The sequence below is a fragment of the Salvia splendens genome, chromosome 1, assembly GCF_004379255.2.
Source record: "Salvia splendens isolate huo1 chromosome 1, SspV2, whole genome shotgun sequence".
In the NCBI taxonomy this organism is placed as follows: Eukaryota; Viridiplantae; Streptophyta; class Magnoliopsida; order Lamiales; family Lamiaceae; genus Salvia; species Salvia splendens.
Window position 1 is genome coordinate 2376645 of NC_056032.1, and position 22928 is coordinate 2399572.

A 22928-nucleotide genomic window follows, 5' to 3' on the forward strand; every position below is an offset into this window, starting at 1 on the left:
GGGCTCCAGATCGATCGTGAATTCTACTTGCCTGTCGGGTGGGGGTCCCGGCAATGCATCGGGGAAGACATCGGGATATTCACTCACTATCGCCACATCTTCTATCTTCCTGTCTTTCTTCTCCTCCCCATTCAAATAAACAAGGTACGCTGGACATCCCTTCCTCATCATTGTAGTGGCTTGCAGCGCAGAGATAAAGGACTTGCGTCGGCTCATTGGGACTCCGTGAAACTTCATCGGCTCTTTTCCGGGGGTTTCAAACGAGATTTCCCTTTCTCTACAATGAAGGGTAACGTGGTTCTCCGCTAACCAATCCATACCCAAGATTATGTCTACGCTACCCATCGTCATTACTTGCAAATTATAAGCCACTAAACTGAGTTCACCTATTCCAAAGTTCACACATGCACAAGATCGGGATATATCTATAGCCCCGCCTACCGGTGAGGTCACACTCATAGTGGGTTCGGTCTTAACAGTAGATAATTCCAAAGTATCCACACAAGACGTTGATATAAAGGAATGCGACGCACCCGTATCAAACAAGACAACTATAGGCATATTGAGAAGTGTGCCCATACCTGCCAAGTTTCCTTGCCCAAAGGTTTCTTTCCCGTTTGCCGGCTGCTTCTCCCTCAAGGCGTAGGCCCTTGCTTGCGATGGTAATCCTTGGCGGCGTTGTTGCGGTGGAGGTGCAGGTAGTGCCTGGGATTGTGGACGGAAACCTAGCTGGTTCTGTCTCGTTCCCGTTCCCATGTGCTTGTTTGGGCAATTTCGGATGTAGTGGCCACTCCCACCACAGTTGAAGCACCTAGGGTCTCGACACTCCCCGGCGTGGTACTTGAAGCACCTTCCACATTGAGGGTTCCTCGGCGGAAAGTTTGCCCTCGGTTGGAAAGTATTCTGTCTCCCGCCATTGTAGGGTGGGTTCCTCATGTGTTGTGGCCTCTTACCACCATACTGAGCCTGGTCACCATCCCACCTCCTCTTCTCTTGGTGGCCCGGCTGAGCTTGTAGAGGTGTCGCGTTTGTTGTTGCCACAACTCTTGGCTTAGGGAGTGCATCTTCCACGTCCAGTGCACAAGTCAAGATCTCCGAGTAGGAGAGTTCTCCTCGACAGGCCAACGCGGCCTTTATCTCATCTCTGAGCCCGGCCCGGAACTTCACCGCCCATTTCTCATCGGTGTCCATCAACTCGGGCGCATATCGTGCCATCTGCGCGAGGGCTCGGTCATACTCAGTCACAGTCATTCGGCCTTGGCTTAGCGTGTGGAATTCTACCACCTTGGCCCGTCTGTACGTCTTTGGGACATACTTGTTGTCAATCTCCACCTTAAACTCCTCCCATGTTAGCGCCTCCAGGCGGGCAGGATTCATAGTTCTTTGCCGAGTCTCCCACCAGTAATCGGCAGCACCTGACAGTTGAAAGGTAGCGCCAGCAATGCGCTCCCTATCTGTGCACTCCATGACCCTGAAGATACGCTCGAGGCCGCGTATCCACTCTTCCGCTTTGGATGGGTCTCCTTGTCCGTCAAATTTTGGGGGATTCTGCCTTGAGAACGTAACTATGAATCTTTCTTGTTGAGGCGGGGGTGGAGGTGGTGGTGGCGGTGGTGGTGGAGGTGGTGCCTCCACGTTGGGTCCTTGTCGTGGTTGGCGTGCACGTCTTGGCGGCATTCTGATTCAATATCCAAAAAGTGTTACTACAATTCTCATCCAAAATTACCACTTTCTCAAAATTTTCTTATAAAACCTTCATGTAGTATAAGATGCAACACATAGGATATAAATCAAAATCAAATTCTCATTAAAAGAAAGAAGGCCAACATTGTTCCCAAGAGTAGATCGTACTGAAAGCAAAAACTGAAAAGACAACGAACTATTCTAATTCTAGACTACGACTCTATCGTCCTCATCCATAGGCCCTTCCTCCGGGTCTTCGTCGTCGTCCTCCTCGGAGTTCCCTGGCAGAGCCTCCTCATAATCATCTTCATACCCTTGTTCACCCTCGTACATGCTCACATACCTGTCCTGATACACGACCCTCTCTTCCACCTCCTGTGGGGGCTGTTCCTCTCGAGAGTCCACCAGTGCACAATACACGGCTTTCCGAAAGCCAGCCATGTCACCCACCATGTCGTCGGTAGCGGGCTCATGCCACGTGTACCTCCTCGCCGTTCTTTCGGCCCACTCCTTCCAGCTATCGGGAAGCAAATCTATTAGCTTCTCAATGCCGTCATGCTCTGTCACTCCGAACTCCTGAGCTGCCCTCCAGAGGGTGTCGAAGTGTGCCACGAACTCGATCAACGGTACGTGATCCTTCTTCCGGTACACTCTATAATCCCTGAGCACCCTCTGTGCCCTAAGTCTATCGCGATCACTCCGTCGCGGGGTTCGGAACATACGCGCCATCTATAGAAAAACAGAAACAACCGCCTCGCGTATAAAAACAGAGTACATAACCGAAGAAGAGAGAGAGAGAGAGAGTGTGTATGCACGTATCGCTGTTCTAACCCAAACCCGCTGGTGTTCAAAGGCCAAAAGCTCTTATCTATCATAGGTCCAAGAAGCACTAGTGAAATTCTATCACGTCTAAGTTCAAACATTCAAAAGGCCAACACATACTCACATAAAAGCTCACATCAACATTCACGTCATCATATCATCACACATCAGCCACATGCTTTCATATAAGTTCATCATACATCAACAGTTCATAACACCATAACAGTTCATAACTCAAATAATTTCCAACTTTTCCACATCACGTTGTACCCTTCCACATGTCTCAACATTTACTTAAACTTTACATAAAAATCATTTTCAACACCAAAATCACAATTTCCTCCACTTCCATATACTTTCCAAAATTTCGAAATTTTCATTACCTCATTTCAGGTTGAGTGCGATGAGTCGGATGTTGAGCCAATGACACTTTTGAAAACTTACTCCAGTCAGAAAAAGAATTTTTTTGGGTCCAGAGCAGAAAGAGAAAACCTAGGCTCTGATACCACTCTGTCACGCCCGCATTTCCTAAGGATAGGAAGTACGGTGGACCGCGACTAGGGGAGGAATAAAGAAGCGGGGAAGAAAGGGGAGAACAGGAATATTTGACCCAAAAGCATTTATTAAAAAGAAGTTCACTTCAAACATTGTACTAAGAAGACATTTCTAAAGTTAATGTAAACAGAGTTAAATAAAAACAATGTATCGGATTACAAAGCAGCGGAAAAGACCAAAAGACAGATGATGCCGGGTATGACGACACGACACCATCCAAAGACCAAGTAAAACACTCATTTGGCTTTCACTGCTCAACATCCGTCATCCCCATCGCCGCTCAACCTGCACATTAAGAAAACAACATGCAGGGCTGAGTACTTATTGCACTCAGTGGACACACGCCAAAATCATAGTTTGTCATGCCACATCAGTGTAACCTTGGGGTTTTAAGTGTAAGAAAGTAACCCAAGTACACAAAATATATTTCATAAATTCGACTGCGCAGTCATTTTCAGATATTGCCACCCTTATTCCCACTATCATACACTATCTGATCCAACCATGACAAGGGGCGTGGCCACACCCCAGGTCAACTAGACCGGCCAACTTGCTCTCAGATGGCTCCCGGTCTCGTGTACACTAGCCTGAGGGTTCGCAGCCCAACAGACCCGAATTCGATTAAACATATGTGGTAAACCACTTCAGATAGGTTTCAAAACAAAACAATTGGCAAGACAAACAGTTCACCTCCATAAACGTTTCCGGAACAAAGTCCGTATTTAAAGATAACCCACATAAAAGTAGGGTAGAAAAGCCCACCTCGATTGCTTAGCTTTTAAAACAGTTCCCTTCAACCACACTTTCCTCGAAAAAGATCACCCTTTTGAAAGATAAATAATATCATGATTAGAGTCAGAAGAGACGAGACTTTAAACGACAATGCATGATTCCTACGTGGACGACTTCAACATCTAGCACGTTACACGTACATACACTTAACAACATATTACAAAACAAACACACAAAGTCACACGTTCGAAACACACCCCGCACGCAAACGACGTACCCAAAACGCGCACACGACACACGAACACAGCACTCCAAGTCCTGGCATACCCTTACTGTGCAAACGGCTCACTTGGCTCGGAAAAGGTTCGGAAAAACTCGGAAAAAGGATCGGCGTCTCGACATGGCTCGGTGTCTCGGCCGCCTGGCTCGGCACGTCGGTCGCTGGCTCGGCACCTCGGCCGCCTGCTCGGCACCTCGGCCGCCTGGCTCGGCATCTCGGCCGCTGGCTCGGCACCTTGGCCGCCTGCTCGGCACCTCGGCCGCTGGCTCGGCACCTCGGCCGCATGCTCGGCACCTCGACCGCCTGCTCGGCCAGTGCACACTCCCCTTCCTCCAACTTCCGATTCTCAAACCCTATACAACATTCACACCACACATTCTACGTCCCAAAACACACCCAGACACCTGGGATCATCCCTTCAAAAACTCCCCACAACACTGCCCTAGGCTGAACCCAACACTCTCGGCCAACACACACGAAAACTCTCGAACCAAACACTGATTCCTCCGAGCCATCTCTTGGCCAAACACACCCACATTCATCACAAAAACATATCACTCAGAATCACGCCACTTGCACATGAAAACATCTCCCAAAAACATACAACTCGCGAAACTGCGCAGTTTACTTGCAAAAATCATAATAAAATCATACGACATCCAAAGAGGCTGAAATTTACACACCACACAAAAGACACATTAACCTTTACACAGTTCAAAATTCGTACCCAACGGAGATCGTTTGCTTAGTTAAAAAGGGGTCGGAACCCACTGCCAGATACTATCAAAAACATGCTCAACCATATCACATAGCCACAAACCCTATTCAGCATCTAAACCAACCAAAACGTCCTATATGCATGAGTTTTCGAATTAAACAAGGGTTAGGGGTTACCTTCCCCGGATGGTTCAAACGAAACGCAAAAGCTTTACTTCCTTTTCCGACTCCGATTCACGACGAAGGAGGGTATCACCTTGAGGAATCCAAGAAGGTGATAAGAGGGAGTGAAAGGAAGGAGATAAAAACCGAGAGGGAGAAGGAGGGAGACTTACCAGTGAGAGAGAGAGCAACTTTGCGAGAGAGAGAGGGAGAGATTGAGAGAGTGACCGAAAAGAGAAAAGAAAAGGAAAGGGGAAGAAAAGGATCGGTTATGTGAGGGTGGAGGAAGTTGAGAACATCATGGGGTGATGGGGAAGGGATTTCGAAAATGGGGAGGGAGAGAGAGGTTTAAATCGATTAATTAGAATTTTAAATCATAGCTGAATTAATAAAACCAAATTTTAATTTGTCTAGGTAGAAAATCCCATATCCACAACAATATTATAAATCAAATAATATTTCCACACCATATATTAAACACAAAATCATAAAAATTTCATCCTTAAATAAAAGAATAAAATTCCACAAATTTTCGGATATTACATTCAACATCTAGCAAAGGGCAAAAATGGAATACAAAAAACTTTTGTTGTAAACCATGAATATAATTTCTGGAGAAACATTTTCTTGAGATTCTTGATATAACACCATTTCTGCAAATTCTATTTTCATCCATAAAAAAGTATTCCACAAATTCAATAATCTTCTTGATGAAAGAAAGGAAGAAGCAACAAAGAATGGCAAAGGCATTGCGGCTTGCAGATGAAGACATTCATTCTACATACAAAGCAGGCGATTTTCGCAATATATATGCTATCACATACCTTTATCTAATGAGGGAATCTAAAGCTAAGAAGTTGCACCTGTTTCACAGACACAACGTTGATGCCTTCGAGGTGCGTTTGTTCGTCCCCAAGACGATCACAATCACTGTGATGTCGTCGTGATATTTTCTCCTTCTGCCAGCAGGGATGCTCATCAGCTCTTCCATGCTAAAACCTGTAGATAATAATATAATGCAATATTTTCAGACTTTTGCTTACTGTTTGAAGCAGATGATGTAACATCAAAGAAGGTATTTAAACAAGTTTTGCAACTTGCAAAGATGATTATTTAATCTGTCCTACCATATAATGCTGATGTCGTAGATCATTACAATATAATTTCGAATACTCGAAAAAGGAAGTATGCAGAGGAAACAACTATTCAACAGTATAGGTATCAAGTAGTTAATACTATATTTTTGATGAAATATGGAGTATAAAAATAACCTTTAACAAAATTTTGAAAAATTTTTATGTAACGAATTTTGGCAACTTTTCATTAAGCAACTTTTCACCGCAACGTTCCTTCTGAAAAATTTTGAAAATTTGTTAAAGGTTAAGCACGTTCCTTTCTTACTTAAGCACGTTCATTAAGCACGTTCCTTTTGAAAAATTTTGGTTTATGTGTTAAATGTGAAAAGGAACCGCAATAACAACAAACGAGATACGAAACGAAATAGAAGTGGTGATGGCATACCTGCTGAATCTGCAGCTCTTGAAACAAGCTGCTCGACTAGGAACTTTGCTGGATCACCAGAAGGGTTCCTTAGCATGTAGAAATGCACAAGATTCACGACTTCATTATTGCTGAAGAAGTCGAACAAGCCATCACTCCCGAGCACAACAAAGTGATCAGAATCTGATACTTGGTGCGCGATGACACAAGGTTCAAGAGATACATAAGGAGGACTTATGAGATCACGGACTCTAAGAATACCCATCAAAGCATCATTCATGTCTTTCTGCAGGAAACACGTAAGATATAGCGAAGAGAGTAAGTCGACTCTACATAGTATAAGCCATTAAACGAATTAGATTGTGCAAAGTGGTACCTTTTTCAAGTAACCAACCCCAAAAGCCCTTGTAACCTTTAGTTTTCCTTTCACTTTTCCAGCCACAAGTGTAGAAGGGTCATCGGGATGCTCGTTCAGAACTCGGATTCTTTCGTCCTCGTTGTCGACAGTATGACTATCGGTGAGCTGGACAGCTCGCAGCCCCTCACTGTCCCTCGTGTCATTCCCCTTATTATAGGTAGCCAACACCGCTCGACTATCACCAAGATTGAGCAAGTACAAGTTTTTCCCGTGAAGTAGAGCAAGCAAAACACAAGATCCTATAGATACTAGATCGGGACGGTCATCCATTTCCTGCTCGACCATGTAAAGAAACTCACTTTCCGCTTGATTGAGAGCGCGTTGAAGGCTGCTAAGCACGCTCTGCTTGAAACATTCATCAGCGCCTTTCGACAAACCCTGGTCCAGATCCCATTCTAGCAAGTTGAGGTGAGCGGTGATTGTCTCATACAACGTTCCTGCCAGAAAGTCAGCTGCGTCCCTTCCATTAAAGCCATCATAGATACCACAAAAAAGCCAACCGTTCTCTTCGGAGCAAACAGCTTGAACTCTATCCTCGCCAGCTGCGCCTCCGGCAATTTGCAATTCCATTGCATTGAGAAAGCTTTGGCTTCTCGAAGGAGCGCTCATGGACTTAAGCGAAAAGGACTCATAATCAAGCGTCTCACTTGGTGAGGACGGGCTTAAGCTCAAGATCGACATGTTGCTTTGGAGAGAAGACGAGAGCAGGTCCATATTTGTTAGAGATGGAATTCTCCTGAATGAATTGGGAGAGTCCAGAGTCGGGAGTATCTCAGAGGCAATCACCCCATTGCAAATATTTGTGTTAGCTAACGTAGCATTAGCACTCAATGCAGCACCGGAGAGGCAAGAGAAAGAATTATTGGCTCTTCGGAGTCCACCAGAAGACGGGATATCAATATAATTAGGCCTATCCCAAGAACTATCGTTCTCATCGTTGCAATGATAGCCAAAACTGACTTTAATCTCCCCTTCGGAATTGCTTATGGTTTCACCATGCATCATCATAGCTGAGAAGCACAAAGAAAGAAGATCTTCGTCCAGTCGATTGAAACTTAACATACAAGTGCAATTAAATACCACAGCTATACAATAGGTCACAGCAAAGACAGAATCATTGTGGAATTTATGCTAAAGAGATTTAACAGAATAGCCATAACCACTGTTTAATGACTGCTTGCTCAATACAGAAGCAACATCCACTTTTCCATGATCAGTTTAACAGACAAAAAAATGCTATTGAAATACCAGCAGCCCGAAATGACACTAATATAGTAAACTACAAAGAGATCAAATCAGGCTATTTCTCTAAATAGTCTGTCCTATAACAGGATTATGTACATGAGCTCTATCAAAATGCAAGTGTCGAAAATAACAAGTTAATCACTGCATTTGGGAATTTACAGAGCATGGATCACCATACAATCAAGAAACATGAACTTTCTGGTAAATGATTTTCTCAAATTTATTGAAACAATAATAGCTTAATCACTGTATATTTGGGAATTTGAAGAGCATAGATTACCATTATCTTACTTGCTAGATTGGAACATACATTAATAAACATGAATTTTCAGGTATGTGCTCAATATATTTTCTCAAAATTGATTGAAAATGGTTGCTCAAGAAGAAACAAGATTTCATTTTTTCTGATATAGCAACTGAAACAGGATGTTTAGTTATATGTATATACTAATACTACATCTTTGATGACATAAAAACTCTATAGAGAAGTCAATACCAATCAAATGACAATTTACACAATCCAAACTACTCCCTGAAGCAGAAGATCAAAAGTGCAAATTCAATAGAAAAAAACATAAAATTAAATCAAGAAACACAACCCATCACTCCAGACAACAAAAAGAAGATCAAATTTTATGAAGTACACAACTCACCTTCTTGACTGTATATGCAACCAAGAATCCACCCACAAACCTTCAGACCTCAGAATGCCAACTCTGCTCTCTCTCTCTCTCTCTCAACAAAAGTGAAAGGAGGCGGTTGATGAATATGGGAAACTGTGAGTGGGCCATAACACAGACACACACACACTGTTGGCGAGGTGCAATAAAGCACAAAGGTAAATCTTTTTTGGAAGTATTAGCACTGCACAAGACGAGAGAGAAAGGGGAGGGAGAGAGAGGTGATCATGGATGGAGAGGAGGGAGCGCGCTAAATATAGAGGAAAATGGAAGGGTGGTGTTTGAAGCTAGAAAGAGGTCAAAATGTGGAAATTTGCTGAATCCCTACTGAAAAAATTTCCCCCTTTTTTCTTCGCACAAGACCTTTTTTTTCCTTCTTCCCTCTTTCTTCTCTTCAGCTAAATTCCCCCATTCTCATATGCTCTTCCCTCCCTCCACTCTTTTTCCTTTCTCTCTCTACCTTGACCTCTCTCCTTTTGTCGAGTTGATCTGCATTCATTAACACACTCTGTAGTTATACAAATCCATAAAAATCAAGTCTTTATTTTGGTATCAAAATAAAAAAGTCAGCTTTAATTTCTTATTGCGCTTTAATTAACCATTACCATCTAAGACGATCATTACCGTTGATTTGATCATTTAAATAATTTATTAATAATATGATGACGTTTGTGTGTGTGCAAGTGGAGTGAATAATTTATTGGAACAGTAGAGGACAATTCTTTCTTGTTAGATTTAATCGAAGCACTAGCATAATAATTCAATTTTTGTTCTTAGCCTATTGTTGTTGTCAATGAAAACACATGGAATGTATAATTTCTCGAAAAATTATGGAGTACAAAAGAAAATGACTTTCCACTTTGCACGTTTGTTCTTAAAGATACTTGTCAAAAATAAATATTAGTACTACAATAATTTATTTGTAACAAGAAGTCGGAAATAATAGTCCATATATAGATGTATTTAGGATGCACCATCGTAATATTTACAAAAGAAATTAAAAATTTTAAAACTGACATTTGAACCCCAAAGTGATGAAATATGTACGTGTTGACTGTCTTCTTGGGGACATGCAATTATTACAAATTCATTTTACATTATTAATGTAAATATGGCAATGACCAATGACCAATGACCAATGACCAATGACCAATGAACAGTATTAATAATAGATTGTAACTATATACTTTGTTCTCATAATAAAAATATTTTTTTTGTTTAAATCTCTTCCTAAATACTCTATATTCATGATAAGCTTATCATGAAATATCAATCAAGCGATGATGGTTGTATTGACACTGTACATGCACACTGAATTTTGTGGGGCTTGCTTGACGTTTCGCACAGTTTAATTATTTGGTCCACATTTTAAGTGAAATTTATTTGGCCTTAAATTGCCTATCAACAGTACATACCATAATTAATAGTCAAACGTAATTAAAAAGAGGAACATGCACAACATTAATATGCTCAGTAGCTCAGTGACGACTTAATTGCTCGATGTTTCAAAGTTATAACATCAATCATCCATGATTAATTGCCAAACGCTATATAAAAAGGTAAAATGGAAGTAAAGAATTAAAATCAATCTTGAATATGTTAACTGGCAGAAACAACATTAGGATACATCTATGTGAATTATTATTTTAATACAACTTTAAAAATATTGGCATTACAACACAGCCAACATGATCTTGACGTTCGAAACTATGCTTTTTCCAACAATAAAACTAACCTCTCTACCATGATAAATCGACAGAAGACAATTTTTTTTTGCTAATTATGGTATGCATTGTAGATGCCAAAAACTGAAAAATAAGTTGGGCCCAAAATGATTGTAATATTAGAATAACTCAATGAGTAATGGAACAAAATTGCATCCACATCAAAGTCATTAACATACAATTTGTAAAAAGAGAAACGTCCAAGAATGAGCAAGTTGGTGAACCCAGTGCTACATTAAAGACCGATGGACGAGAACAAAATGGCCTACTGTTGTCTGGCCTCAACTTTCTTCTTCTGCCAGAGGCGATCCAAAGCACTGTCCGCATCACCCTGGAGTGAGAAATCAAGAACAAGTTTTAGTTCCAAAAATTCTGAAAATCTGATGTTGGTGACATATCACGAAAGAGGAAGACATCCCAAAGCCAAAATGAGAGTAACGTGAAAGCAGAAGAGCATATGACACAAAATTGTTGCAGGAACTGAGTTATTGACTTAGTTTTGATATACATATATAGGAGAGAGCAGTTCAGTCGAAACACTGAAATCAATATAAAAAGTAAGTCGATGCAATCGTCCACATCATAACATCTCACTTGAACAGAAGATCAAACTAAGCTAATTGATACTAATCTTAACAGGTGAAAGGACTTCCAAGTTCCAAGATAACTAAATACAAAAAAAAACAAAGCATTGTCATTCTTGGCAATGTAACCAGGAGTTTACTACAATAGCTTAGAAACAGCTAGTCTTACAACCATGTTATTCAATTTGTAGCAACAACAAACAAGTCAGGCAACGAATAAATGGCATTTGCATGACATGATTCAACTAACAAAGTACCTGGGCACGGATGAAACCACATAGGGCAAAAGTAGAGAATTGGCCAGTGTAAATGCCCCTCTCATCCACATGCCCGATGTTAAGCTGTACCGAAGCATGATCCTTGGACATAATCAGACGGTTGGTAGCGGAGCTAAACATAACAGAAACTATCAGCTTAAAGTCATAATACAATGGACACATCAAATAAATTCATTACTACATCAGCAGATTTTGGAGCAGGTCGAAATAATTGCAGTGTATCTCAAAAAATCTGAATCTAAACTGTAAAAAACTATCAATGTGCTACATGAAAAACGTGCATCATACCATTTCCGCGGAATGTAAAGATCCATGTTTTGCCCTTCCTCATTCTGCATTTTGGCAGGTCTCTTTGAAGACTAGGTGGACTATAAAAACAGACAAATTTCGAAGATAAATACGTAGGAATAAAGTAATCACGATTTCTAAATACATCTACAATTTATCAACATCAACTATACACAATAAAATTAACCTAAAAATCTTGTAGCTATTTTATGCTCAATTTCCATATGAATACGAAGCAAGGGCAGCACTAATGGATAGATTTCTGAAAGAAAAGGAATCGACGACAAAAACCATAAAAAAAATACGTTCAACAATTACCGTATCTCACTAGCTAAAATGCAAGGCCGAGAACCATACCTGAATAATTCTCAGCTGGCGAAGAAGAGAAGAGCGAGCAGACGACGGAAGCTGAACGACGAGTAAAACCCTAGTTTCTTGAATCCTGCCCAATATATTTACTATATTTTGGGCTGATTATATGGGCCTGGATCTAGCCATTGAATTGAGCCCAGACTAATTTGTATTGACAATTAAATCCAGTTATTATAGGATTAATTTTATACGAGTATCATTAGGTTGGTAGGAGTAGGAGTATAAACTAGTAGTATTTTGTTTTACATATCTTAAAATTTCTACTATCTATAATTTTTATTTCAACCATCTAATAAATGTTATTAATTTTTACAAATCACACAAAAAATTTAAACGAAGTTTGTTCATTTTTTCTATAACTTCAGTTACAATACTACTACTAAATTAAGTGTGAGCTTTTATGTAATTTATTTGTAACATTAATTACGTTAATAACAAAATTTAAGTTATTGAAATCAATTAAATGTATAAAACAAAATATATAGTGCCTTTATGAACCAACCACAATATTACACGAATTATACTTAAATAAGGGATGGAATATAAACAAAGTAATCCAGTTAACATTTTTTATTAAGATTAGTAATTAATGAGCAAACATTGTATGAGAATTCAAGATGATGGAATTTCTTTAAAACATACTATCATTGTACAGTTTTACCTAAACGATAGATCTATATAATTTCTATGCCTATAAAACATGATTTACATAAAAACTACAAATAGTACTAATAATTTGCATAACTGCAAAACGATCTCTGATTAGATAACACAGTTGAATATCAATCACAAGTTTGTGCTCCTAGAGCTAGTGATTCTTGTATAATGTCTCCTCAACAGTAATTGAGACACTATAAATTGATACAAATAACAATCATAAACAAGCAAGAAATAGCATCAGCAATACTCCGGATATAAATGTACACTCATTTCTTTAACTATCTCCACCGGACTTTGGTTCTTCTCCAGTCTTCGCTGGATTTGAAGGCGATGCAGAGCCTTCTTGACCCATCTCGGTCCTAAGATCATTGATGCTCTGCTCCAACTCATCAATCCGGTTACCCATCTCATCAAGTGCAGTCTTGTTAAGGAACTCAAGCAATATGTATCAATTGAATATGAACGGAAAAACAAAGAAGTATTCAATTATCAGGAGTCATATAAATGCCATGGTAACCCATCTCCAAGTTTAATTGACAATTTACTCTTATGTTCATAAAGAAAACCAGGTAGCATCCCTAAAACATCGCAATTATGCCGACTACTGAAGGATATTTTTAGAGATGATAGATCCAGACATTGTCTGAAACCTCGATTGCTGCACAATGAGAAAGGAAATGAATTAGGAAGAACCCAAGAGCAAAAATACATGAATGGAAACTTAGATTCATATTAACAATATCTACTCACCATTTGCTGAAGAAGATTTTGCACCTAAGCAGCAAAAAAGGCAGAAATTAGCACAACTAACAGTGGAAAATAGACATTAATCTAGTCACATACTATACATGTAAGACAAACAAGCAAATATCCACTCTCCATTAGCATAAAGGAAAAGACAATAGAAGTAAAGATGCAAAGATCACAATGAGACTTATACTGCCAACTAATCAGAAACCAATAACAGAATTCAAAACCTGGTTGATTAACTTCTTGAGTGAATGAAAATAACTGACAATCAACCATAAATTTTAGTTCGTACAAGAGAACTTACAAATGCAGTCATGTCAGCCGTGCTTTGTTTGGCGTCATCTTGACCATCCTGCAATTGAAGTATAAATATTGTAAGTAATACCCCATCATAAATAGTAAGTAAAAGAAAAGTTCATGTGGTAGAACTATTAAAAACAAGCCTGTATGTTGAACAGAAGAAAGGTTTTGAACAAAAACCTATCAACTGGATACCAAAACATCCACAAAAGGGCTTTATGAATGTCTTATATAGTATAATTGTAAATGCGAAATACTATATTTAAAAACAAGAGCACTATATTTTAGTATTCACAACACTAACATCTGAAAGAAACATTGTAACCCTTGATCAGAATATAAGAAGTTAGATAACACAGCCATGTGAAACAATTTCATTAATATCGCATAATATGATTCGTGGCTTTCATAATTACTAACTCACTGAAGAAGAGGAAGCTTAGACAACTCATATAGTATCGCACAGATGTGTTAGATATCATACAACAAATACATTCTAACAGTGCAGATTAGGAATATATACGAACTATTGGCTGCAAAATAAGAATAGCAACATAATTTGTGATGCATCCTTATCCTCCAAAAATATGAATAGTCGCCAATCCTCTACATTATACGTGGGTCCACAATCACAAAAACAGGTCTTAAACATTCGATTATTCAAATTGCAGTTGCTAAATTATAGTGCATCCATGCAACCGCGAAAAAATCAATATGAAATGTCAACAACAATCGCATCATATAATCTAAAAATCGAATTCGGAAAAGTAAAATGCGATAGCAATTTGATCATTCAATCGAGCGATTCCACATACATCACATCCAAAACAACCGGTAAAATAAAAATGTGGGAGCTGAACGGGGGAAAAACAAATAAAAACGAGAATCCAGACACAGGATCAACGACTTGATTGGAAATAGAAGAGTGATTGAGTAATTTACCATTATTTGGGAGTGAAATCTTCGATGGAAATGCCCTAGAGAGAGAAATTGGGATGCAAATTTTCGAGATTTTGAATTGTGAAATGTGAATCTGTGACTGAGCTTTAATTCAATCGAATGGAGCTAATCTTTACTGGGCCGGGCCAGGGCGGGTCGATTTTCCAACGACTGGGCTTCATCTGCAACGGCCCATTTACCAAATAATTTGAAGCCCATGAGTTTTATGAGTCTATAGAACCTTCCTTATGACCTATATGATGCTTTACACGACTCCTTTTCAATTTTACTGTAAATTCCAAGTGAGTTTCACGCCATATTGCATTCAGTTTTTCTATCTAATTATTTTACATTTTTTAAATTCGTGTCGAGTCAAACAAGGACTCCCGTTGCAATTTGTAGGACGAATGGAGTATCAGGTAATATATGTTGAAATTAAGATACGGTGGGATACTAAATTTAAATATGGTGTTTGATACATTGATTAATTTTTTTTAAAATAATGGTAGTATGTTTCATGCATATATTGTTCATTTTGCTTTCTGTAAGGGTTAAAACTTAAGCTTGATTAATAAAACCTTACCCTTTGTTCAACCAAAAACAAATATTATTTTCTATTTTATTCTTTATACTCTCTCTCCATTTTAATTATTAATCATTTTTCTAATCTCGTGCTTAAAAGAAGCTATTGTATTAGTTAAGGATTAAAATTAACTTTCAATTAGTCAAACGTGCTTATATAGTCAAGCGAAATAGCGATTATTAGTAGTACTAAATTCAGTGGCGAAGGCACATGACGGCCAAGGGGGCCCATGATCCCCCCCACCAATTTTAGTGTTTACTATATTATACTCCCTCCGTCTCGGACTACTCGCACATTTCCTTTTCGGCACGTAGATTAAGGAATGAGTGTATAACAAAGTCAACAATTGCGGCTGTAGGTGATAATTTTTACTAAAAATGGAAAGAGTGCAAATAACTTGGGACGCCCAGAAAGGAAATAATTGCAAGTAGTCCGGGACGGAGGGAGTACATACATGTATTCTTAAATCAATGACTGATGCATAGTGCAGGTGGTTGATTACTCCATATTTTACCATCAAATTGTAGATTGCATTTTTTAGTTTCACAATGTTCATTTTTTTTAATATTTATTGTTTGTTTTAGCTTCACAAAGTTCCTTTATTTAGTTTTGTCTTTAGTTTTTTTCCATAAAATTTTAAGAGATCCGTAAATGTATCTTGTAAATATTATTAGTAAATTTAATATTAAAGTTATCTCACAAATATTATCCATATTTCTCGTAGTCCCCACTTAGGTCGCTTTAGTTTTAGGTGATGAAGAAACAAAAAATATCTCACAACCATGATGAGTAACTTGGGCCTCCCAATATTAAAATTCTGGCTTCGTCACTGATTAAATTATGGTTTTTCTAGTCAACACCAATTGGACAAAGTTTATGTATAACAAAACTTTGTCTTAATTAAACACTTCAAAGAGATGTCTTAGGAGGATTTAATCATTAAGCTAGTGAGTTTGTATAATTTTTGATCGAGTTATCATAGATAGGGTACAATGAATAGCTAGTTCTTGGTGTATGGTTGTAGAGCTCTGTGTTCAAGTAATCAAGTTGGATGCTCAGTTGTAACCGGTTTATAACTACGATCAATAAAGCTCTCTCATTCTCCCATGGACATAGGTTCAAAGTAACCGAACCAAGTATGTCCGGTGTGTTTTCATTCTTTGCATTTTGGTTCATGTTTGTTTTTGTTTCTGTTTGATCGCATCTGCTCGTGGCTCGAGCTTGTGGTTCTTGAATCTTGTTGTTGTTTCATAGTAATCATTTTTATTAGAATAAAGAGAAATGTATATAAATTGTGCATGTACATAATATCCTTAATTTTTAGATTTAATTAAAAATTAATTTTGTTATTTGTTATATTATTATGTAGCAATAAGATAGAAATGATATAGAAACTTTGTATCAAATTATAACATAATTTCGAGCTTGATTCAAATTAATTTTACAATATTTAGTAATAAAATATTTTTCTCATAAATATGTAAATATTTAAATTAAAATTTCAATTTTAAAAATTATTTCAAAATAATTAATATGTAATTTATTTTAAATTAATTAGTACTTATAAATTGAAAAGATTTTCAATGTAAAATATAAATTTATCACTACCTGATTGATTATTTGAATGGGTAATTATTTACATTGCTTTTTGCGAAGACGTTGGAAACTGTCAACCATCATTTGTTGATGAGCGTAATAAAATAATAAATTATGTTTATTTGAGAACCTAATTAGATTTTTGTTAATTTAACGTGATCCATCGTTTACATGTTACCATGTCATCTGAACATAAAATTTAATGGTCGAAATTATTTTGATTTTTGGTAATTTTATTAACTTTATAATATTTTTTACAATTTGTAAATATTTATCTCAACTTTTAGTAATTGTGTCAATTATATCTTAAATATTTAATTTATTAATCCGATTTCAATCTTTTCAACTTATTTCAATTTTATTATTAGTGATTTTATCAATTTTATTATAATTTTTGCGATTTGTCAACGTTTAGCAATTGTGTCAATTGTATCTCAAACAAAGAAACTGATATAATAAACCTGAAGTTGGACATGGATTTGAAGAATGATTGAAATAAATTAAAATTATAGTACTAGTTCACTACTATGGTACACTTAGCTACAAGTTTTAATACAAAATTAGTAAAATTAAATATTATTATAGAAAAATAAACTATTATAAATATTGTTAATGGAGTATAGTAGTACACTAAATGAATGTATGTTTGAGAAGGGACTAAGAATAATTTCAACATACATTAGTAATATAATTAGCATTTCATTTCATATACTATATATTGAAAGAAATATGATATTGATATGCTATATATTGCCAAAAACGCAAAATCCATTTCATATATATTCGTACAATTTTGACAAGAAATTACCTTATAAATACGAGAAGTAGGTGGGTAGAATAAACATTAGGTCACCATGAGTCCATGACTATTTCTAACAACTATAATCGTTTCATTAATAGGAGTATTTTCTTATTGGTTTTGGTCGTTTCAATCGACTTAAGACTTTGCATGGATTCCATAGTGAATGTGAACGCGACACTCAGTAAAGCTCGTTTCTTACCCGCGGTGGCAACATGGTACGGCAGCCCCACCGGATCAGGAAGTGGTAATAATAGTATAACTTAATTTAAATTTATTTTAATTGAATGTGAATATATGAAATTGTGAATTTATTTTGTGATTTTGTAGGTGGAGCTTGTGGTTTGGAAAATGATGTGATAAATGCCCCTTATTACGGCATGATTTCTGCCGGTAAGGCCAATTTATTCCGTTCTGGTGTCGAATGTGGGACTTGTTATATGGTATTATTCTAAATTTATTTCGGAGAGATTGAAAAATATTTATTTTATAGTATAATAATAATTATTATTATTATTTTTAGGTACGATGCAAAGATCATCCAGCTTGTTCAGGATCTCCAATTCATGTGACAATCACAGACGAATGCCCCGGCCTTTGTAATAATGAACCTTTTCACTTTGACTTAAGTGGTAAAGCTTTTGGTTATTTAGCGAAGACTGGTCATGAAGAAGAGTTAAGAAAAACAGGAAGGATCAACATTCAATATACTAGGCAATTCTCTCTCTCATGCTTCACCCTGAACTTCCATACACTTATCTATGGCTTAATGTGATTCCTATAATTATTATGATTAGAGTTGTGTCCGAAAACAAATAGTATAATCATGACTTGGTATCGCCCAGATATAGAAACGCATCATATCAATTCGGTAAACAATTTTTTGTGTTTATACTGCTATATTTGTGATGACTTTGCACATTTATAGTTCCTTACTTCTTGAATTGAATATGGTTATGCAGCGTGAGATGCCACTACAAGGCTCATTTAGCAGTGAAGATCGATTCAGGATCAAACCCTTACTATGTAGCCATGGTTGTGGAGAATGTGAATGGAGATGGTGAAATAGATCGAATTGAGATCATGGGACAAGGTTTGCAATCATGGGGATGGAGGGATATGCAACGTGATTGGGGTGAGACTTGGAAATTTGACGTGCCTAGTGGAACTACCGGACCCTTTTCAATTAGATTTACAGATCGCAGCTCAAGATCAGTTGTGGCTTATAGGATCATACCAGCAAATTGGGCTCCTGGAAAGACATATTATTCGAGAACGAATTTCCTTTGATTTTGGACAGTTAGGGTTTTGAATGTAGGAAGTTGGTTTGAATAATTCAGAAAAGGATCTTGTTGTATGAGGATCATTAAATCAGAAACGCTGCATCATTATGGCATACAATGCCATTCCTTATAATAGGAAAACTGGACAATAATATACTTTTTCAATGTTATGTTTTGATTATACTATTATCATAAGTTTAGATTATTTGAATATTTAGTCATTTACATTGCTGTCTGTTTGGAACTTAGGCGTTGGAAAATGTCAACCTGGCCTCTTAGTTGTTGAACGTAATAAATTAATAAATCATGGTTATCTTTTATTAAACTATCATACCATTGGGGCAGGCACAATTCAGCGTTCAATTCCATCACACCATTGGGGAAGGGCAGCCAGGCACATAAACTCACAGATTTCATTGTTTTATCTTTTAATAATTTTAATAACTCTAACAAATAAAAAATAGATATATTGATCCCTAAAATTACAAACTTTGGCATAATAGTGGTACTATTTTTCATGAATTTTAAAATTTGTCTAAAAATGTTACTCCCTCCGTCCCACCATAATTGTCACTCTTAGTGGTGGCACGAGTTTTAAGGAATGTAAAGAAAATTTGGTTGGAAAAGTTAGTAGAATGTGAAACTCACTTTTTTATATAAGTTTTATAATAAAATGTGAGTGAAGTGAGTTAGTGAAATGTGTGACCTACTTACCATTTATGGTAAAAATGAAGTGTGACAATTATTGTGGGACGGACTAAAATGGAAAAAAGTGACAATTATTATGGGACGGAGGGAGTACTATAAATTTTACATTCCATGTGTTATTTCCAACAATGGGTCAATCATCACATTTGACTAATGCACGCGGCTTTTTTTCATACTTGACACAATTAAATCAATGTGCTTTTCTATGTGATTTTTTATCCCATTTGTCATGAACTTAAATAAGTGGTCTAAAATATCATAAACGTTTCACGATTGCATGTAAAATAAGTTTTCTCCAAAAAATCTTATTTGGATTATATTGAGAAATACTAACACTTTGTGATATTTAAAACAATTTAAAAGGTTCTAGAAAATATTAGAATTAAGTCAAAATTCATGGTTTTAAGAACCACTATTCCTAAAAATGATCTCTGAAGTTAATTAATTTATTAGCTTGCGCTCACAGCTGTTTGTTTACCATGGTATAGCATGATTCATTTTTCAGTAAATCCATTTTATATACTATTTTAATACCTAATTGGGTACGTATTAAATTTTTAGTTCACTTCTTACAAATTGTACTATTGATTTGGCTTTCGATTTTTTGTTGATTATACTTAAACAAATTTCAGTCATATGCCTTATCAATTAAAGTAATTGAAAAAACAAAGAAAGTTACTAAGCGTGAAGTTGGACGTGGATTTGAAAAGTGATTATAATTGCAATAAATTTAAATTATATAATTTCCTACATTTTATATTGTACCTTCGTCCACTACCAATGGTCTTGACTCTGTATAATGAATGAAACAAGTACAAAATTAATAAAATATACTCCTAAGATGAACAGAAAAAAAAAACTACTCCTACTTAATAGGTATTGTTAGTGAAAAATTAGACTTAATTACACATGAACCTAGATTAAACTATTGAATGTTGGTCAAAGTAGTATATCAGATTATACATGAACCTAGATTTGAGAAGGTATTGAAGAACGTATACAATAAATTATAATTATATAACTTGCATTTCATATACTATATATGGAAAATAAATATGACATACTATTGCCAAAAACCCTTTCCGATATATTCATACAATGTTGATAAGAAATTATCGTATAAATACGATTACTAGGTAGGTAAAATAAACATTAGGTCACCATGTCTATTTCTATCAACTATAATCGTTTCATTAATATTTTATTATTGATTTTGGCCGTTTCAAACGACTTATGCCTTTGCCTGCATTCCACAGTGAATGTGAATGCGACACTCAATAGAGTTGGTTTCTTACCGGCGGCGGCGACTTGGTATGGCAACCCCACCGGAGCAGGAAGTGGTAATAATATAATTTTAAATTTATTTTCATTAAATGTTAATATATATGAAAATGTGAATTTGTTTTTGTGATTTTGTAGGTGGAGCTTGTGGTTTGGAAAATGATGTGATAAATGCTCCTTACCACGGCATGATTTCTGCGGGAAATGGCAATTTATTCCGCTCCGGTGCTGGCTGTGGGACATGCTATATGGTATTATTATAAATAAATTTTTCAGAGATTGAAAAAAGAATTAATTATTTTTTTGATAGTATAATTGTTATTATTATTACTCCATTTATAGGTGAAATGCATAGATAATCCATCTTGTTCAGGATCTCCAATTCATGTGACAATCACAGACGAATGCCCTGGCCTTTGTAATAATGAGCCATTTCACTTTGACTTGAGTGGAAAAGCTTTCGGTTCTTTAGCAAAACCTGGCCATGAAGATCAGTTGAGAAATGCAGGAAGGATCAACATTCAATATACAAGGTAATCTCTCTTTAATCTCTCTCTTATATCTCTCATGTTGAATATGAAGCCTGAAAGAAAGTGAATTAATTAGTCCATGATCACGGTCATCGACTCTTGGGTTTCATACATATATTAATTAATGAAGCCTGAAAGAAAGTGAATTAGTCCATGATCACGGTCATCGACTCTTGGCTTTCATACATATATTAATTAATGGCTCGACCCAATTCCTATCGTGTTACTAAGATTAAGGTTTGTCGTAAGTTGTATTTGTAATTGTAGGCTTCCGTACATATATTTAGGTCAACCCCGACTTCTTTGTTATTAGGATCATGGTCTATTTTAAGTTGTGTCATAAACTATGGGTTTCTCTATATATATTTGTTAGCCTAACTCAATTCCCATTGGTACTATAATTAGTTTTTATTGTAGGTATATCTGAAACTGTTGGTTATCAAATTTTACGCCCAATCTGAATTCATATTATTATTGGAATTATGGTTCGTTATAAGTTTATCTGAAAATAAATAGTTAAATTCATGACTTAGCTTGGTATCACCCTCGGATATAAATACATTGTATGAAATTGGGTAACTAATTTTTAAGTTTGTCTAGGTAAACAATTTATTTGTCTGTTTGTTACATTTGCGATGACTTGTGTCTTTATTTTCTAACACCTTGAATCGAATATGGTTATGTAGGGTGAGATGCCACTACAAGGCTCATATAGCAGTGAAGATCGACTCAGGGTCAAACCCTTACTATCTAGCCATGGCTGTGGAGAATGTGAATGGAGATGGTGAAATCGATCGAATTGAGATATTGGGTCAAGGTTCAAAATCATGGGGGGCTATGCAACGTAATTGGGGTGAGACTTGGAAATTTAATGTGCCTAGTGGAACTATTGGACCATTTTCAATTAGGTTTACAGATCGCAGCTCAAGATCGGTTGTAGCTAATAGACTCATACCAAGAGACTGGGCTCCTAGAAAAACATATTACTCAAGAATTAATTTCCGTTAATTTTGGATCTTTATGTTTTCTAATGTAAGAAGTGAAACAAATTCAAGCATGATGTGATGATGTTTGTTTTTTAACGTCCTTGTCTTGGACGAGTACTTTTTTTTTTATGAATGTTAGCATTATAACATAAATGCAAGTTGGTATAAAAAAATGTGAGTTAATTTATTAGGGTGAGACTGATTAATCATTTTAATTAATTCTAAATTAGAGAAATTGGATTTTTTTTTACAAGTAAATGTGATAACATACAAGGTGTGGAAATTGGATTAATGATTTAGAGAACTCGGTGTTTTGAAGATAAATGAAAATTCATAAATAGAAGACGGATTTAAGATGGAAGCAATAAAAAAGAACCCTATTAGTACTTTGTAGTGAAGATTGATTTAGTATACATTTTAGTCGTCACATTTTTATATCCAAATACATCTAGTCATTCTTGAAGAATTATTAA

At 36.6% G+C, this 22928-nt stretch overlaps 5 protein-coding genes across 5 annotated transcripts; 2 read left to right on the forward strand and 3 right to left on the reverse strand.

Annotated features, from left to right (window-relative positions):
* Positions 1-5601: 5601 nt before the first annotated feature.
* On the reverse strand, positions 5602-9288 carry LOC121807757 (probable protein phosphatase 2C 40). Its single transcript, XM_042208069.1, has 4 exons — positions 8768-9288; positions 6828-7879; positions 6473-6737; positions 5602-5950 (listed from the first exon to the last, which is right to left on the reverse strand). The coding sequence occupies exons 2-4, from the start codon at positions 7875-7877 to the stop codon at positions 5820-5822; spliced, it is 1446 nt and encodes a 481-aa protein (XP_042064003.1). The 5' UTR covers positions 7878-7879; positions 8768-9288; the 3' UTR covers positions 5602-5819.
* A 1326-nt stretch (positions 9289-10614) lies between these two features.
* LOC121795520 (40S ribosomal protein S21-2-like) lies at positions 10615-12109 on the reverse strand. Its single transcript, XM_042194064.1, has 4 exons — positions 12026-12109; positions 11669-11748; positions 11360-11492; positions 10615-10849 (listed from the first exon to the last, which is right to left on the reverse strand). The coding sequence occupies exons 2-4, from the start codon at positions 11716-11718 to the stop codon at positions 10784-10786; spliced, it is 249 nt and encodes an 82-aa protein (XP_042049998.1). The 5' UTR covers positions 11719-11748; positions 12026-12109; the 3' UTR covers positions 10615-10783.
* A 635-nt stretch (positions 12110-12744) lies between these two features.
* LOC121793765 (heat shock factor-binding protein-like) lies at positions 12745-14771 on the reverse strand. The gene is made up of 5 exons (XM_042191802.1): positions 14693-14771; positions 13755-13802; positions 13451-13474; positions 13316-13358; positions 12745-13114 (listed from the first exon to the last, which is right to left on the reverse strand). The coding sequence occupies exons 1-5, from the start codon at positions 14693-14695 to the stop codon at positions 12975-12977; spliced, it is 258 nt and encodes an 85-aa protein (XP_042047736.1). The 5' UTR covers positions 14696-14771; the 3' UTR covers positions 12745-12974.
* A 3046-nt stretch (positions 14772-17817) lies between these two features.
* Positions 17818-18957, forward strand: LOC121757553 (expansin-B4-like). Its single transcript, XM_042153081.1, has 4 exons — positions 17818-17914; positions 17998-18110; positions 18191-18381; positions 18630-18957. The coding sequence occupies exons 1-4, from the start codon at positions 17818-17820 to the stop codon at positions 18955-18957; spliced, it is 729 nt and encodes a 242-aa protein (XP_042009015.1).
* A 1863-nt stretch (positions 18958-20820) lies between these two features.
* Positions 20821-22477, forward strand: LOC121757560 (expansin-B4-like). The gene is made up of 4 exons (XM_042153088.1): positions 20821-20998; positions 21078-21190; positions 21282-21472; positions 22156-22477. Exons 1-4 carry the CDS (start codon positions 20821-20823, stop codon positions 22475-22477), a joined length of 804 nt encoding a protein of 267 aa, XP_042009022.1.
* The last annotated feature ends 451 nt before the right edge of the window (positions 22478-22928 follow it).